Genomic DNA, 19287 nt, shown 5'->3' with positions numbered 1-19287 from the left:
AGACTTAACAAGAAGTCTACAAATAGGAGCAAATAGAAAGGATCCTGGACACCGTGAGTCAATTGTCCTTGGATGCAGTTGTGTGTTTCTGCCAGCATGGCCAGCGCAAAACAAACCATAGGCAATACAGAAAGAAGCAAGGGCGACTGTTCATAAAGAAGTTAAGATACAGCTTTATCCATGTGTCATGAATATTAGACTATTACCTCTGTATTTTCCTTCCAATCATGTGAGAAATTAACACAGCAATCATATAATTCCAGGGTCTGAATTCTCTTTTATCCATTTGCTTCAGCAAACAAAATATAGGTTCCAATGCCCTTTTGGAAAGTAGAGTGAATAGAACAAAGACTATAATTTTTGTATCAGTTTAATAAAAATACTTTAAATTATTTTATTAAGCTTAGTTTTGTACTTTTTGCTTTAAATTCATATATATATGTATATATATATATATATCTACACATATAATAGATATTATAAAATTGCATTACTACTTTCATATTTTATTCCAGGTTATTTGAGACTCTACAATCCCTGTTTTGGTCAATATTTGGACTCATCAATCTCTATGTTACCAATGTCAAAGCCCAGCATGAGTTCACTGAGTTTGTTGGGGCCACCATGTTTGGCACATATAATGTCATCTCTCTGGTTGTCCTCCTGAACATGCTGATCGCTATGATGAATAATTCTTACCAGCTAATTGCTGTAAGTTGACAATGTGCTTTTAACTCAATACCCTTTCTGCATAATGTTATTCTCGCCTTATGACCAGGAGAATAAAGTCTCTTAATTTGCTATTGATGAGAGAGAGATCAGAATTGTAAATGGTTACTTGGTGATGTATATAAGCAGTAATAGTACAGTGTAAATGGCTGTGTATTAATCTATTTTATACACAGAGTAACAGGGAAAATTAAATCAGCCTATATTGCCAGGGAGCCACCACCATCCAACAATTTAGAATGAGGTGAGTCATCTCTCAGCAGCCCACCAGGTTCAACATCATCTCTGTTCCTGAGATCTGCTAACTCAGCATAAACAAACCCATGCCAGGTTGGAAAGATGAAAATAAACCCTGGAGATAAATCTGGTAAAGATAGAACATTCTTTTTCCTTAAAGCTTAGGAAAAGCAGAGGCTGGAGAGATGGCTTGGCATTTCAGAGCACTAGCTGCCCCTTAAAAGGTCCCAGGTTCGATTCCCAGTACCCACATAGAGCTAACAACAGTTTGTAACTTCACTACTAGGGCATCCAGTGTCCTCTTCTGGCTTCAGCTGGCACCAGGCACACACGTGGTGCATGGACCCATGAAAGTAAATTTCTAAAAGTTTAGTACATACAACAGATACAGAAATGACCTCGAATTCTCTGGACCAATTTGTGACATGATAATGTATTATTTAAACCCCTGGCTTGCAAAAAACATAGCGTAATTTATTCTTAATCTTACAAATTCTGCCTAGGTGAGGTTGCTTAAGTCTGTACTCCAAGAAGTTGGAAGGCTGAGGTGGATAGACCATTTTGAATTCAAAGATAGCCTGAGCTATAGTATGTTCCAGACCAGCCTAGGCTAAAACATGAGCTACTATGTCACAAAGCACATAATCGATAAGAAAAATGTCTTACCAACTGACTGATCATGACTGTGTAAACGCTCTTTACCAAAGACTGTTATGGAAATGCTACAGTGACAGAGGTGCAGTCTTTGTCCACGTAAAACTTTGAACTTACGAACTCAGGGTCTAAGTCTACAGAGATCAGCTATATTTACAAACCGAAACTCACCACGGCACAAAACATGCATCGGAAGTCTTTCATAGTCACACCTTAGTGCACAGCATAACGAGACACTATCTTTTTTTTTTTTTTTAGCAAGTAGTAGCAGTCATGGTGTGCCTTTGGATCTAGAGCAGAATGTCTGAACTGCTGCTATGATCTTTGTTAAGCAGCACTATGAATTTTAGTTCAATTTTCTTCACAGAAGTAAATTTTTCTCCTACCTCCCACTGATGAAAAATGTGCAGAACATGAGAAGACATTTGTGTATTTGATTCATAAGCTATATGTCAAAATTCTTCTGGCTCTACTAACCTGGGGATGAACACCAGAATTTGTGGCTACACAGAACTCATGGAACATCCCAGAGCCTGGAGTTTTGTTTTTGTTTTTGTTTTTGGGTTTTTGGGGGTTTTTTTGTTTTGTTTTGTTGTTGGTTTGTTTTTTTGTTTCTTTTATTTGTTTTGTTTTGTTTAGATAGGTACCACATATATCCAGAGCATCAGAAAAGAACAGAAACCCATCAACTACCAAACTAGGTATAGACACTGACAACATTTTGGGTTCCATGGAACATTACAAGCTCCATCTTTGTCCAGAAGAGTAGTGTGACACTGCCTCCTCCTTTTTTTTTTAATGCATCTTGTTTTTCTAGGCAATGGATGGAAACCAATCCTTCAATCTTCCATTTTATTTAGGCCCAAATTCTGAAACTATTGTAAGACAGGCAGGCAAGCATCAGGACGGAGTTAGTGAGCCCTCAGTGTCATGTGAGGGAAACTCCTTGAGATGTTTGCATGTCAAGCACTGAAGTCTGGGTCTCCCAGAATTACAGCAAGAGACTCTGTGAGATCTCTTTTTCATTCCTGATACCCACACTTCAGAGCCGTAAGGTAAATGGAAGAATGTAGGGAGGCTAGGACAAGCCATAACAAAAGCCTTCTACTTTTACATTGATCATATATTTCTTATGCATCTACTGTATATCAGTTATATACTAGGTTTCTTTTTTAAATACTAATTATTATTTATTTTATGTATATGAGAAGAGATGGTCATGAGCCACCATGTGGTTGCTGGGAATTGAACTCAGAGCAGCCAGTGCTCTTAACCACTGAGCCATCTCTCCAGCCCATATACTTGGTTTCTTAAAAGTTCTTTGTCTCAAAACATACAATCAGAACAAAAGAAATTAGCAAATAAGTTCAGTGTTGAGAGGAGAGAGTAGAACCTGTTGTGAATGCAGCTCCACTGTTCTAGGTCTCCCTGGGGTGCATACCTTGACCTGAGCAATGGTGTACGAGGCACGTAGTCTCGTGATTGTGCTGGACTAGCAGATGATAATTGGCCACCATCCTGGGACACAAATATCCTGATTAATAGCTCTAGCTTGATAATCGCACCCAGACTCAGTGCTGTGGTGGAGACAGTAAGCTGCATTGTGTGTGGGTGGGATTTCTCTGTAAACTTGCACCAGTAGTCTGAAGGTGAGAGAGTTATCCATGTGGAAACGTATCTGCTAAGACATTCCCCGAAACACCAAATGCTCATCGGAGAGCATCTGCACACATGGCATTTGAATAAGGATGTACAAGGCCTGAGCTGAGACATGAAGCCACTCCTCTGGCTGGTATCTAATGAGACCGAACCAAGCAATTTCCAGGGCTAGAACTGCAGCAATGCCTCCCAGTCATAACTAATCACCAGTCTCTTTAACACACAGCTGTAGATCTCTGTTTCCCTGAAGAAGGTTGAATAGAGTGACAGTGACTTACGTCCCTACTGGATAAACCATTGTCTCTGAGTGTTAGCAGTGATTTTTAAAGCCATCTAATTAATGTTCCAAGAACCACTGTGTCGGGTTCAGGCTCTGTCTGTGAGGTTTATATTACCTTGTGAATTATGAAGTCTGTCTGACATTGTCATTTTCTCTCCTTCAGGACCACGCAGATATAGAGTGGAAATTTGCTCGAACAAAGCTTTGGATGAGCTACTTTGAAGAAGGGGGTACCCTGCCTACACCTTTCAATGTCATCCCAAGCCCCAAGTCCCTGTGGTACCTGGTCAAGTGGATATGGACACACTTATGTAAGAAAAAGATGAGAAGAAAGCCAGAAAGCTTTGGGACAATTGGGGTAAGGACACGTTCTATTAGTGTTACACAGACCGTCGAGCATGTGTTTACATAGAGTTGGTTCTTGACTGAATATAGGCAGATCTTATGACTTTCTGTCCTAACTTATTATACCCAGTGATGTTTAACTGTACATAGCTCATGTTCAGCTCCATGACAGAGGAGCTAGGACTCTTTCCCAGCCCGATTTCTGAATGAAAGACACCACTCACATCTCAGTGGGATCCACCCTCTTCAAAGAGAGGCCTCCCCATTCTGTTAGCCTAGGCTTGGGGCCACAAGTCTCTCTCTTTGCACCCTGATTTCTAGCTTTTCTGCAATTGCAACAGTGATTTATCTGTGGCATAGCTAACACCTGTCTCTTTCTCCCTCTGAGCTGTAGAGTCTGTGAGGAAAGGTACATGCTGTAGTGTCTTCAAATCCTAGTGTCTAACACTGAATCTGTCATTTAGGATGATGTTGGCTGTTGGTTTATCAGCTCTAGCATTTATTAAGTCTTTATAAAGGTCTGCTCCCTTCAGTCCTATGGCTCCAGGACTTTTGTCAAAGGCATGCTTGCATCTGTTGGAATGATCATGTGAAAAATTTTAAGACATTTATTTGATTTTTTTCCTTTAATTGACTTACCTATGCTCAGCTATCCCTATTTATCCAGGATAAATTCAACTTTATCATGGTGGGTGATCTTTTAGATAGATGCCAAAATTTAGTATACAAGTATTTTTTGAAAATGTTTTACATCTGTGTTCACTGAGGACATTGGTCTGTAGTTTTCTTTCTTGTGTCTTTATCTACCTGCCTTACTTATCTGGTGTTAGATTATAGATTTCCATAAGACTGCCCATTAATGACCATGGGACACAGTCCATACTAGGCTGTCTTGAAATTTCCTCTGGCAGGGCCATTAATTCAAAACACTTCAATTTAGCCTCAGGCAGACATTTGAAACGGGGCAAAATAGAGCTACATTTCTTATCAAAATATCACAAGAACAATCTCTAGGCTATTTATTAATATTCTCAAAAACCTCATGAACAGGGCCATCATTGTCTACACTGCTCTTAGCACCAATGTCTTCCCTGCTTCTACTACTATGGCACATTAATCCTGTTTAGAGCATTCAACTGCTTTCCTAATCTAAACTCCCAAAGTTCACATTTCACCAACAGCAAGCATGGTCACAACAGTACTCCAGTTCCTGGTACTAATTTCTGTCTTAATACCTAAAGACGACACATACAAATATGTGACTGTATGGGGCCATTACTACTTAAACCACCATAGGTCCTGGTACTCTGAAAGCTTCTATTTGGCCCCTTGTACTAGTAAAGGCTTAGGGCTGGGTTTTTCAGTCCGAGCTTCCTTTCAGCTTGAGTTCTTATTACTATTTCTGTCTATTTACAGAATTCAGCTTTCAAATACTAAATTGACTTTGTCATTTCATTCAACTGTAAGTCTATGTTTTCTTGAACATCACTTAGGCATTTATTGCTATTCTCTTTAAGTTCATTGGAGTGTTTCTTCTTGTCATCTTAAACTTCTTTATTGCTTTGAAGTTTATGAGTGCTATTTTAAATCTGTGTACTGGTGTTCATCCAGGTCATTCTCATTGGAGACCATTTCTATAGAAGCTTGGTTGGTGGCTGGGACATAATGTCTTGACCTTTCCTATTGTTTTTGTTTGGCTATGAGAGCAGGCATGTGGTCTTCTTTTATGTGCCTAGTCTGAGAGTCTTGCCTGTGTCACGTTGGGCCAGTGTGACAACTGCTTATCTTGAGGTGGCCTTGGGAGTGTGGAGATGGCATGGGTAGGATTAATCTAAAGGGAACTCACCAGGAAAAGTGTGCAGAAGTAGTTAAACTAGATGTAGGGCATGGATTGTGGTGCCAGCACTGGCAGGTAAGGGTCTTCCCTCTTGTCCTTGACTACCCACCCACATGGCATGTGTGGCAAGTGATTAGCTTTCACAGGCTCTCTTCTACAAAGAGTGCCATAGATCGTTCCTTCAGCCCAGTATCAGTTCTTTTTTTTTTTTTTAATATTTATTTTATGTATGTGAAAACACTGTCGCTGTCTTCAGACACACCAGAAGAGGGCATCAGATCCCATTACAGATGGTTGTGAGCTACCATGTGGGAATTGAACTCAGGACCTATGGAAGAGCAGTCAGTGCTCTTAACCACTGAGCCATCTCTCTAGCCCCCCAGTATCAGTTCTAATACCAAGGAGAAATTGACTGACATGGAAAAGTCACTGCTCAGGAGAGGTGGTTTTGCTTTTATATACTATGATCTCTGAACTTGAGGTATCACAGCTGGATAATATATGCAGCCTTACAAATCACAGCTGGATTAGGAACATAACAGAGAAAACCTCTTAGTTTCTAATTTGCTGTCTTTATCAGTGATTTTAAGAAAGAGTATAATTCTTTTACTCTAAATGTTTGATTTGTCCACTGAGCCGTGTCAAATTCAAGTAATTTTTAAAATGTTATAGAATAATGAATTGAACATAAAAAGTCTTTCAGGAATCAGTAAGCAAAAAATGCATGTGTTCCACAGGTCAGTAACTCAGCTAGTAGATGAGGTATAAAAGTGGGACCCCATTCCTGAAGGCATCTGTGGGGAAAGCACGGCAGTCAAGTCATTATACCAATAGTTGCTAACAAACTAATCAATGTGTTAATGTGGCAATATACAAAATGCTATATAAAATGCATGCACTAACTGGCATTGTATATCAAACATGGGCAAAATGGTTTCTGGGGTGTGGACATTCAACTTACTCCTTTCTGGATTAAACTTTATTTACTGTATTTCAATGTAAGATTTTTTTCTGAGGCAGGGTCAAATTATGTAGCCCAGGTTAGCCTGGAACTCTCAGAGATACACCTGAGTTTGCATTCCCAGTGCTGGGATTAAAAGGTTGTACTACCACACCTAACTAAATTTCTTGTTATAAATGGATCTTCAATAGAAAAAAGACAGCAATGATTATGTCACTTTAGTCAATACATTACCTGACAAACAAGTGTTTTGATTTTGAAAGAGGAAAGCCAACTGATGGAAATGAGTCTTTCACATTTCAATTTTAGGCAAATCATGGAGAACCTGTGATTTTAATGAATACATGAAACTTATTTCAATCTACTATACTCTCCTCTTAATACTACATCCTCCTGTTCTGCCCACTCAAAGGCTGAAGGACTACTCTCATAACTGCCTCTCAGCTGTCTCCAAAGTCCTTGTGGGCAGTCTTTAGTCTATGTCATCTCCTGTTCTTAGATGTAAGGAAGGTCTTAAAATTCATTTGGACTTCTTCCCTTCTAAGCACCAAGGAGCACAGACCCTGATTTGCTTCTGAAGTCAGAAATGTTTTGTTCTTTCAGGGTGCATGGTCACAGATGCATGGTCACAGATGCATGACCACAGATGACATTCAGTTTTCTATTAAAGGAACAATTCCCATTTTTCAGAATGAGATCTAAAAGATGTGAGTTCTAGAGTTTTCTTGACTATAGATTACTGTTCTCAAAACACCCAAAATCCGTCTGAGTCTCTATTTTTAAATTACATCGTTGGCTCTAATCTGATGCACAGCAGGCTAATTTAAGCTAATTGACCACAAACTATTCATTTTTCCTTTGAAATATACATGTTTTTCTAACCTTTTATTGTACATGCTTTAGTGATTTGAGAATTTATGTCAAACCAAATAGTCTGAGTCATGCCTGCCTCCCCCACCTTCTTTGCAGCATCAAACAACTCTTTCTCCCCTTAAGGGTCTTGGGTAAGCTTTGCCCCAACCAAACTCAGAATTTGGTCTTTTTCTACTCTAAAGATGTAATAGTTTGGCTTGTGAACTCTTAGTTATGGTTTGAGAGTCTCTCTCTCTCTCTCTCTCTCTCTCTCTCTCTCTCTCTCTCTCCCTCTCTCTGTGTGTGTGTGTGTGTGTGATATTATTTGTATAGTTTGCTTTTATCTACAAAACAAAAAGAACATGAACTGAAGGGACTCTCTGATAAGCCTGAAGAGCTGTACCCCCATGGTAGAAGGAGAGACCAACTCCTAAAAGTTAGCATCTGACCTCTGTACACATGCTATGGCATGTGTGTCCACACACATATACACATCCACACACACAAAATAAATGTATGTAGTTTCATTTTTTTAACAAAAAGATGGTTCTGAGACTGTGGAAGAGTTATTGAGGTAAAAACGTGCAAAGTCATTGCTATTGCTGTGAGGTCACTCAGCTGTTATATCACTCACATTTGGCTAATCTCTGTGACAGTTTGCTGCATGGGCACTTGATGATAAAGGTTTACACACATGCACACACACACACAGAGAGAGAGAGAGAGAGAGAGAGAGAGAGAGAGAGTAAGAGAGAGAGAGAGAGAGAGAGAGAGAGAGAGAGTCAGAGTCCATACCAGAAGACCAGTGACATGCATGTTGCAAAATCAAATCAAGTCTTAAAATATGTTATCATCCCCCAAAGGGAACTTAGAGATCAGCCAGCGCTACCATTTTCTTTAGAAAACAACTTCTTTACTTTATCCAGTTTCTCATGATCCCTTAGGGACAAAGCTTCAAGAAGCAATGGGGGGTAGGGGTGGGAGACAAATAGATCCTTTTGTTTCTCAGTGCACTTGGCTTCCCATCACCCTCTCTTACTCCTTGAAAAGTCTGAGGAGTGCACAGCAGGTCTCTGTGTTTCACACTCAGCTTTTGATTTTTTTACAAGGCCTTTGGAGATCTCGGAAAAATATATCTCAAAGCCCGGATTTGAATTCTGCTTTGACCCATAACATGTGTAAATTTATGCCATGCTTTTTAAGAATTCAAAATTCAGCCAGAGGTGATTATGGTCTTTGATGCATTCTCTCTAACCTTCCTGCTGCAGTTCACTTAAAGAGTCTTGTCACCCATAAGTTGTGTGAATTCACACTGCTGGTCATTCAACGCACATTCTCAGAAAGAGCCTAGAACCACAGCTCTTCTTGGGGGTGACTGCCCTGGTCACTCTCCAGGAGCCATTATTCCTGTTCTCATCTTGTTGTTCAAGCTTCCTGGCAACAGTGATTCAGTAGTCCTGGAAACTCATTAACTCATGTTTGTCTTAACCTCAGACTTCCTCTGATGGATAATAGATATTTTCAGGTAAATCACCCTTTCATGTGATTACTTTATGCAGGAAAACAAATGATGAAGAAATGTTTTATTGTTGAGCAAAACATTTATGAAGGAAGTACACCCATTATTGACAGATGTTCTTTTCGTAGGCAATATTGAAAATACCACTGAAAGGCCAATTACTGAGACTATACTAATCAAATAATAGCATCAAAAATCATGAGTCTGAGAAATTTTTTGTTTTTATTGTATGTCTATGACCTTTTGGAGTTCAGAAGAATGTGTTGGATTGCCTGAAATAGAGGTGCAGATGGTTTTGAGTTACCATGTGAGTGCTAGGAACCAAACCTGGGTCCTCTAAGAGAGCAGCCAGTGCCCTTAACCACTGAGCCTTCTCTATAGTCCATTACCAAATGTTTGTCAATGCTTTCCATGGTACTGAAGCTTGAGTACCAAGGCTCCAGTTTATACCAGAATCATCTAGAATTCTTTTTCAGATTAAAAGCTTAATGAGAAATCCCTATCCAAAGAATGCATTATGATCTATCTCAGCTTTACAAGCTAAACCTCATCCTCTGTGCTTATTGTTGGAATACATTCAATTAGAGTCCGAGAATGCCGAGGTCATGCCTCTCCCAAAGCATGTCATTAAAGTGAAAGATTCTTCATGCTGCAGACACGGTGGGTTTGTAACTGGGATGCTTAAGTTAATAGGGCAACATACTAACTCCCCAAACTACCAGATCTTTGATAAAACCATAACATTTCTTGAGTTTTATATTTACCACTGTGTGATCTTCTCTTTTGTGCATAGTAGAACATGAAGCATGGTCTCAGGGTCGTTCAGTGTCAGCCAGCCTCCGGATGCAGACGAGCAATTAAAGGCTTAGCAGTTGCCACAGAAATACAATTAATTAAGCCAGTGACAAGAGAATTAGAACCTGTGAATTCGCTGCCCCTCAACTCCCCAGCAGTTGTAAAAGAAGACGCAGTCCCCGCCTGCTCTTCATCCTTAGTGGTAATTTGTCAAAAACGTACAACTCAAGCTTCACCACTCTCAGTGGGCTTGACTGTGATCTTCCAGAAAGGACAGCAGCCGTCCATGAAAACCCTGCTTCCCCTGAGTTCCTGCTGTAAGATTTGCTGGAAACAGTTTATTCAACTTGCTTCTTTTTTTTAAATGGCTATTTGCATGTAGTTAGATGAGACCTCACACTAAGAATATTTTTTTTATCTGATAGAATCAAGGTAAGACCATCATAGAAATAAATGGCACATGTCATTCTTGTCATACACTATCAAGGGCACATGCGATAAAAACACTGACTCTGATGTTTAGAAGAGGGTAGTTTATGAATATATATACAACTTAATATATACATATATTAATATGGATATGATATAGATGTGTATATGTATATGTCAGCTGAATATACTTATATTGCAAAAGGAGTCTAAAATTATGACACGTAGTGGTTGGAATTTCTGTAAGGAAGTGTGGGAGTTTTGAGTAATCTGAATTCATCCTCTGTATTTTAGCACTTGTGATAGAGATTCTATGGCTTCCTTGAAGTATTGTGATTTTCCAGAGGCAGCTTGGAAACTGAAACATCCGTTCTTTCCTTCTTCTAAACCAAGAGGACTCCGTAAAAGAGTGCAGTTGGTTATCATTTTTGACAGATTTTATTTTTATACATTTCAATTTGCTTGCTCAAATGGGAGGTGGCATAGGGTGTGCTTGGTACTCTTGGAACTTCAGGAATGAGGCCCTGACCACTTGGTCTGACGAGATGGTACCTGGGAGTCCCACATCTTTATTTTATACATTTAGAACATGGGCTTGTGAAGAGGAATTTACAACTGCGTGCTGCAGTGATGGGAAAGTGTCTTCTAAAGGACACTAAGTAAATTCATCTCAAACAGAGTCAAACTGCAATTTCTGGAGTAAAGATTCCATCCAGCATTGGCCCCTTGCCGGTTTTTTACAGCTCTGAAGGAGAACACAGCAGGTTGCATCCTTAATAGGATTCACTGAGCAGAGGAAAGACTAAAAGGCATAATTCATGGGCCAGGAACTTAGTGACAGACAGAAACCAGAGTGGAAATGAAAGAAAATGACCCTGAACATTGACTGCAGGGAATCTGCTTTTGCAGAAAGCCTGACACTCCACATGGTAGATATGGAAAAAACAGAAGCTACAAAGCCAGAAAATGTCACAGTGCCTTCCGTGGAGCCCCTGTCCTGTTGCAGACCTCGCTCTCAGCTTGAGAGAGCCGGTGAAGCTGGTCGAACCTCAGATTCCCTTGCAAAGTTGAGCCTTCTCACTACTTCATTTTCTTCCCATTAGTTCTACAATTCAAATGCCATGGTTAAGCCTAATACATCAGGTGGAACCTGCTTATGATAATGTGACATATGACTATACCTTGAAATCCTCCCCACTCCCCTTCTCCAATGCCATCCTACCAGGGAACATTCCACATGCAATCCAGCTACATGTGGATGATTGACATGTGTATAACTGACAAAGAGAACAATGCCACCATGTGTGTGTCTTCCAAAATACTCTCCCTAGACTCACACTAAATTAAGTTTTTTGATCTCAGTCCATTTTAATGTCAGGCAGAGTTGATGACCAGTCTAATTAAAAATAAAAGCTGCAGAATGCAACTCTCAACACTGCAAAAGCTTCACAGATATCTGATTATCCTCATTCACTTAGTGCTTTTAAATTTAATACCCTGATTACATTATTCTTATAAACACACCTCAGTCAATACAAGTTTTGGGTTGTTCCAGTGGCAATAATGATTCAGTCTCTACTCCAACAGTAGTAGAAAACCCCTGAAAGTCAGCAGATCTTAACCCTATAGCAAGGTGACAAATATCCTAAGTATCATGGAGGTAGGTCTGATAGATGACATTTAAAGATATCACTAATTGGCAACAACTTATTATGTGTGTTGCAAAGGATATACATGAGTTTACCTGTCTTCTTCTCCTTACTTCCAATGGTTAAATTAGAAAGCCCAAGCCCCCAGTACCTTGGAATGTGAGCTTGTTGGTGGTGTTACTTTTTAAAGCTATTTTATTGGGTTCTTATACCTCTCCTTCCCTTCTAACTATTCTACCCTAAGCCCTTCCAACCCCACAACACTAAACACGAGAGGAAGGTTAGAGGAGAAAAGGAGGTGTACCTCTTTCAGCAACAAAATGGACTATTTCCTGCTGATTAAGGATGTTGTGTTTCTTGGGGCCAGACCAATATTTGTTCTAAGAATATCTCCTGCTGCTTCCTTCTCCTCCTCCTCCTCCTCCTCCTCCTCCTCCTCCTCCTCCTCCTCCTCCTCCTCCTCCTCCTCCTCCTCTTCTTGTTTTGCTCAAGAGCATTGTCAAACCTCAACAACAACAATCAGGAGCAGCAGGGGGAGCAGGACCCACCCCAGGCTCTCTAGGGGCTCTCCCTTTTCAGAGTCCTCAGAATTAAACCATCTGCAACTGGCAAAATCACATCCCTCCTAGTACATGAGGCAAATCATAATCACCTGCTGTGAAACCGCCTCTTATTCCATACCTGGAATTAAAACAAAATCATATTCATATAACATACATGAATTTTTAAAGAAACAAAAAGTCTGCAGCTTACTATAGTTGTATGTAGGGTGAGGTCATAAGGGCTTTCTAAGATTTCAGCCATGTGTAGACACACTATGTAAAACTGCACACAGAGTAATTCAGCTTCCAGACCAAGGATCTGTGGCTATGACCAGAAGCTGCAAAGCTCTATGCTGCCTGATGCCAGACCCTAGCTGCACCACTTAAGTGCCAATTTCCCATTCTAGCCTCTCTACCCTTCCAGGGTATCAGCATCTCATGATCTAGCTTAACAAAGTACTCCAATGCACGCACGCACACACACACACACACACACACACACACACACACATACACACAAAGAAGCACATAAAAGTCACGCAAAGAGAGGCAAATGCACTCAAATTATGTTTCCTTGGAAGTAATCCAGAGATCAGTCAATTGATGAGGTTTGAGGATTCAGGAATATTTTTAATTTGTGTCAATCACTAATTAATAAGTGAAGAAGTGGAAAGATGAAGGAAGCTAATGCCAGTGACAGATGCTATGAATCATATCTTTTAATATCCCAAACTACCCAGTGAGTTTATTTTCACTGCACAACTTTAATGTCCCTCTGGGATATAATCAGCTTTATCCACATTTAACCTTAACTCCTTGTTCTTACTATTGCATCGGCACTGCACACTTCAAATGCAGACAACAGGGACAGGTTGGCAAAACCAGAGACTAGAACAGGGATCTATGCCGAGTCACTAGGGAAGGGCATAGACAGGATGAGTAGTGCAGCCTTGATGCCTATCACTAGGCGAGTTGGTTCGGATTCACCCCTTCTTATAGGGAAGTGGTTATCTCATTTCTCGCAGGGATATTAACATTGAACAGCTGATATAACATCCCAAGACTAAAAGGCATTATGTAATCACCAAGGAGATAGAGAACATAATCAGTTAACACAAAGTGAACTGCCTTCAGTAAACCTTAAACCTAACCCGAGGAATGTAACCCCCCAGTTAGCTAAGTAAGCATTTCCTATGCCTTTTCTCTGACAAGCTTTTTATATTTGTTAATTTTTCCCCCAAGCCAAATATATTATGGGTTACTTTAAACCATCTCTTTCATATTTGAATTAAAAAATGTTGACTATGGGTGTTAAGGAAGGTTCTAGAACTTGAAAAAAACCTGTGCCCATTTTAATGTTTAAATGCACCATGATATCCTTGTTCATCATTCATAGCTGTGAGTCCATCAACCCTAATCTTAGTTTAATGCTCAATAAAGCTCAGCCATGACCTCAGACTTCTTCTGACATCATCTTACTGAATTTAAGAAGATCCTAAAGCCAGGAAAGGTGGACCAACTGAATTGGTTCTATGTTCAATTAAGGGTCTGTATACTTAAAGTATCTTGGAAGTCATTTGTTGATATTGAGTGAGTGTTAAAGATACATATATGCATGCATACACACACACATACATACATACATACATACATACATACATACATACATACATACGTACATACATACATACATACAACTCATTTAGTACTTCTCTTTATTTTAAGCAATGCCACCACAGGATCTGGTAAGGCCACTGTTTTTTCCTGGAAATGCTTTTGTTCTTGGAGTTTATCTTGGGTTTTGTTTCATGAGGAGGCAGACACTACCCCCATCTGGTGGCCCAGCCATAAAACACCCATGCTCCACTCTTCAAGATAGTCTAATTTCCTGGGTTTTTTTTTTTTGTTGTTGTTGTCAAATGCCTTAATCATAGAGAGAATTCAGTTCTCATGTAGTGAATGCTGTTTTTGGTAATTAGTGGCTTCAGGAATCAAAGCTCTACCTTCCTTTCTTTGTAAAGCACCTCTTGTCTTGATACACAGACATGTTAGGTCCAATAGAATAGAATTTTCACTTTTAAAATATATTTTCAAAATATGATTTTATATTCATGCACTGCTCTTTCTAAAATTCTATTTTATCATCCTATGGTTAAATATTTACTAGGTAATAAGATCAAAAGCCTTATTAGAAACCAAGAACTATTCTTCCCGTTGCTTCTCAAAATATACCAAATTAATTCCTTTATTACAGAAATGTTTTTGCTTAGATTGACTTCTTTGAGTGTTCTTTCTTAAGAATAGATGCTGCTGCTTATTAAAATGCATTATGTGGGGGGTCACATAGGTTCTTATTAATGCTTTTAAACTTCTCGTAAAGGCGAAAATATAAAAATTTAATCTCATCTGTTGTTTTAACTCAATTCTTAATGGACTTTTTCCGCCATCAGCCATCTTCTCTCCATTCTGTTGTAAAAAGCTGACATAGTGTGCAGACCTGCCTTTGCTCCTGAAATGTCTCAGTCTCTTCCAGGAAGTAATACGGTGGGGAGCTCGGTGGGTGGAACTCAATGGGAAGACTCAGTTACACCCTGGCTTCTCTGGGTTCCATCTTCAAACCACAAGGTGAAAGGTAGCTGAAAGTCACATTCGCAAACTTAAAAAGAATAAGTTTAGCTAGTATTGTAGCTGATTGGCTCTTTATTCACTGATTTTATTAAATCTTCTCTAATTAAAACAGAAAGCCCCTTCAGTGGCTATATCATTGTACCTGTTGCAAGTTCCTCTCCTCCAAGATATCAGATTATGCATCGCTACTTACAATGACTGATTTCTATATTTTTCTGTGTTGATATTCATGAGAAGACATTAATTCCATTTGCTATTCCCTTCCCCAGTTATTTCCTGTCTCTTCCTTGCAGTATTTCCAGGGATGCCAGATGTGTATCAAGTTATGATTAGCCCATTCTCCCATGGCCCTGCAGCCTATCTCAGATCCCTGCCTTGAGCATGGTTAATTTACTCTGCTTTGAGAGTCCCATATGTTACAGCCCTGTGCTTTTACACTTTGTCTATTGATTCTTTGGATGTGTGGGAAGCCTCTCTGTGACTATGGCTCATTGCCCCCACTTTGGTGATAAAAGACAAGAGCAGCTTTCTCTGCAAAAGCAGTGACTTTGAGGATCATAATGTATCTATGTAACCACGCAGGAATGTCCTTTCCCTTTCAGCGGCGTGCTGCTGATAACTTGAGAAGGCATCACCAATATCAAGTAAGTAGTGCTTGTGTTTGTTCCTGAAATGGCTGTTCAAACAAAATGCAGATCTGACTCGGGACAGAAAGTAAACCCATGCACTGAATGTCAATCCTGTCGTTCAGGAGGTGATGAGGAACCTGGTGAAGCGCTACGTGGCAGCCATGATCAGAGAGGCAAAAACTGAAGAAGGCTTGACAGAGGAGAATGTTAAGGTAATGCTTCACCTTCATCGCAGAGGCAGCCTTTAAGGCCAGATGTACAAACCTGGCCTCATGTGTTCTAGCAGACACCCATGCCATGCCTCCTGTGTTTTAAATTAAACTTCCATGGAAGTAAGTGAGAGGGCAGACGGACAAACAGAAAAACAACAGCAAAGCAGAGAAATCCCCCAAGTTGCTTTGAAACATACTTAACCCACACTGTCATGAGGGCTTAACTTAGTGGCAAGGAAGATCTCGTGGTAGCATTCTGATCCCTGCCCATAATCCCTGTTGTGCCAAGTGAAGTCTCATTTGTATGTCAGCCTGATTTCTGAAGCACTCACCAACCAACCTGCTACCAATGGCACAAGCTTCCTGGGTCTCTGCAGCTCCTGGGGGCAGGGATATAAGGTTTTCATCAATTGCAACTTATACGCTTAGTCTTTGAACTTGATTTCCTATTTTTAAAGTTTTGTGAGAGGAAATGGTATGTTTTAAATTAAATGTAAATCGATTCTTTTATTTTACATGGCTGTTTATAAATTTTGGAGGAATGCTTTAAGGTTAATGTGATATTTACAGATAAACTCAAAACAATAAAAGCACAAAAGATCTTTATAGAAACAAGAGCTAAACAGTCAGTGAGGTAAGCAAAGAGAGGAACTGCCAAACAGACAGCACAGATTGTCAATTAAATAAACTCCAAAGTACTTTTCTGCAACTATAAATCTCAATTATGAGACTAAATGCTTCCTTTTTCCTGGAAGACAGTTTGGTTAGGGGTAGGAGGAAGGCTGAGAAAGAGGTTTCCCAACAAGATAAATAAAGGAAGGAAGGAAGGAAGGAAGGAAGGAAGGAAGGAAGGAAGGAAGGATCTAGGAGTCTCACTGAATCAGAATCAGAACTTTGGGACCCAATGGTTGGTCCAAGCCAGTACCCCCCGAAGGTACTGAGAACAGAGGGAGTTTCTCAGAAGGCTAAGTTTTGTGGCATTTTACTTTGCACACCCCCTTTCATAGAAAAAATTACTGCATTAAGACGTGTGACCCCAGGACCACGAAGTGGCTTGACAGTTAGAAGCAGACTCCAGAGAGGAAATATTTGAATCCACTGTCTCCAAGAAAGTAGATAGTCCACTGAACAGTGACAGAAAGTACAGTCCCTTTTGTTTCTATGTCACCCTTAGAGGATTTCCTTATGTGTCCCAGCTGCTTTTCTCATCATTGTCACGAAACACTAAAGAGAAGCAACTCAAAAGAGAGACTATTTCTTTTGCCTCATGGTTTGAGAAGCATTTGTCCATCATGTCAGAGAGTGCAAGGTAGAACAGTTCCTGTCATGGCTGCCAGGAATAGAAAGGGCCCATGGACAGGTTCACCATGGTTTCCATTCTCCCGTAGATCCTACCTTCCTGTGAATGCCATGATATTATGAATCTATAATAAAATTAGCCCATTGAGTGGGCCTTGGGTCTTTATCTAGCACCATGGACGCACCCAGAAGCATGTTTTGGGGATCTCTCGGCTCCATCATGCTAGCTGTGAGGAGTAACCATCATTCTAGGATATAAAACGCCAATGGGGAAGTTAGTGACAGCAGGTATCAGAGAAAGAGCCTGAAATTCTACGGAGAATCCCAGGAGTCAGAGCCCTGGGTCTTCAAAGGGTGCAGGACCATTTCAGGCTGATCTGCGAAGTTAGGAAATGACGTTTCCGTAAGTCAGCACCTAACGTGTCATTTGGATTTCATTCAGGAGCTAAAGCAAGACATTTCTAGCTTCCGCTTCGAAGTTCTGGGACTGCTCCGGGGAAGCAAGCTCTCCACAATACAGTCAGCCAACGCGGCGAGTTCAGCGAGCTCGGCGGACTCCGACGAGAAGAGCCACAGCGAAGGTAATGGCAAGGACAAGAGAAAGAATCTCAGCCTCTTTGATTTAACCACTCTGATCCACCCGCGGTCGGCAGTCATTGCCTCCGAGAGACATAACCTAAGCAATGGTTCTGCCCTGGTGGTGCAGGAGCCGCCCAGGGAGAAGCAGAGGAAAGTGAATTTTGTGGCTGATATCAAAAACTTCGGGTTATTTCATAGACGGTCAAAGCAAAATGCTGCTGAGCAAAACGCAAACCCAATCTTCTCTGTTTCAGAAGAAATTACTCGTCAACAGGCGGCAGGAGCACTTGAGAGAAATATCCAACTGGAATCCCAAGGATTAGCTTCACGGGGTGACCGCAGCATTCCTGGTCTCAATGAACAGTGTGTTCTAGTAGACCATAGAGAAAGGAATACGGACACTTTGGGTTTACAGGTAGGCAAGAGAGTGTGCTCCTCCTTCAAGTCGGAGAAGGTGGTGGTGGAAGACACCGTCCCTATTATACCAAAGGAGAAACACGCCCAGGAGGAGGACTCAAGCATAGATTATGATTTAAGCCCCACGGACACAGTTGCCCATGAAGATTATGTGACCACGAGATTGTGACAACTTGGAGAAGGAGTGTTTACCATACCTATACATATTTTCCATAGTGCTCTGGGCAGGCAAAATGTATGAAATTACATTATCAAATGCTAATTTACACTTTCTAATGTGTATCTGTTGTGGCATATTAGCCTGTATTTATGTTTGAACAAAGCAGAGGCAACGTGAACCCTCCTCTTTTGTAGCCTGCTTTTGCTATCACGGTTTATTTTACAAGTGTTTCTGTTGAATAAATGCACCTTCTACCCCTGTACTGTTACAATAACCCACAGAAAATTTTTAGCTATCTTTTTCAATTAAAACCAATGCAATCGATTTCATGTGGTAAGTGGCTCCTACAATAGATATTTTTATATGCAAAACAGTGTATGTTGAAATAATAAACATTAGACATTTTCGTAACTTCAGGGCAGGGGGGTATTGCTAGAGCTGACTGCTCACTGAAGACTTCCATCCATCTTGACGTAATAATTTAATAAACAACCATTACCAAGTTACTTCTTCTGAACATGTAAATAACTATCAGACACAGTTATTAAAGCAAGGAAACACCTACCCATAGGACTCCGTTCCAACCCTCTACTACAAAGAAAGTCTGAAACAGTTTGGAGATCTTTTAGGCTATACTCCTGGTAGTGAAACTTTTGTCTCAATGACTGACGATTCGTGTTGGCATTTTGTCATCAAATTCACACCCTTTGCGAGCCTCAGATTCAACTACTTACCAAGGTAAATGTGGCCCTTCGTCCACGTTCTGGCAGTCCGGCTTGTTGCAAAGCTCTCAGGAATAAAATGATGACAAGTTCCGATTGCCCAAGTACTTAGGTAGCATGCACACCCGGAATCTACATACAAGGAAGTGATTT

General features: G+C 40.3%; 1 protein-coding gene across 1 annotated transcript in view; it reads left to right on the top strand.

The window, feature by feature from the left end:
- The window catches only part of Trpc4 (transient receptor potential cation channel subfamily C member 4), a 155287-nt gene extending 136554 nt beyond the window's left edge, over positions 1-18733 (top strand). Inside the window, exons 7-12 of the mRNA XM_032898421.1 lie at positions 516-711; positions 3723-3917; positions 15719-15760; positions 15868-15957; positions 17699-17837; positions 18090-18733. Of these exons, the coding sequence (XP_032754312.1) occupies positions 516-711; positions 3723-3917; positions 15719-15760; positions 15868-15957; positions 17699-17837; positions 18090-18421 (994 nt within the window). The 3' untranslated portion in view covers positions 18422-18733. The remainder of the gene's footprint in view (positions 1-515; positions 712-3722; positions 3918-15718; positions 15761-15867; positions 15958-17698; positions 17838-18089) is intronic.
- The last annotated feature ends 554 nt before the right edge of the window (positions 18734-19287 follow it).

Source organism: Rattus rattus, chromosome 3 (genome assembly GCF_011064425.1).
Source record: "Rattus rattus isolate New Zealand chromosome 3, Rrattus_CSIRO_v1, whole genome shotgun sequence".
NCBI classification, from domain to species: Eukaryota; Metazoa; Chordata; class Mammalia; order Rodentia; family Muridae; genus Rattus; species Rattus rattus.
Note: the sequence above shows the minus strand (reverse complement) of the source record. Positions and strands in the feature narration are given on the sequence as shown.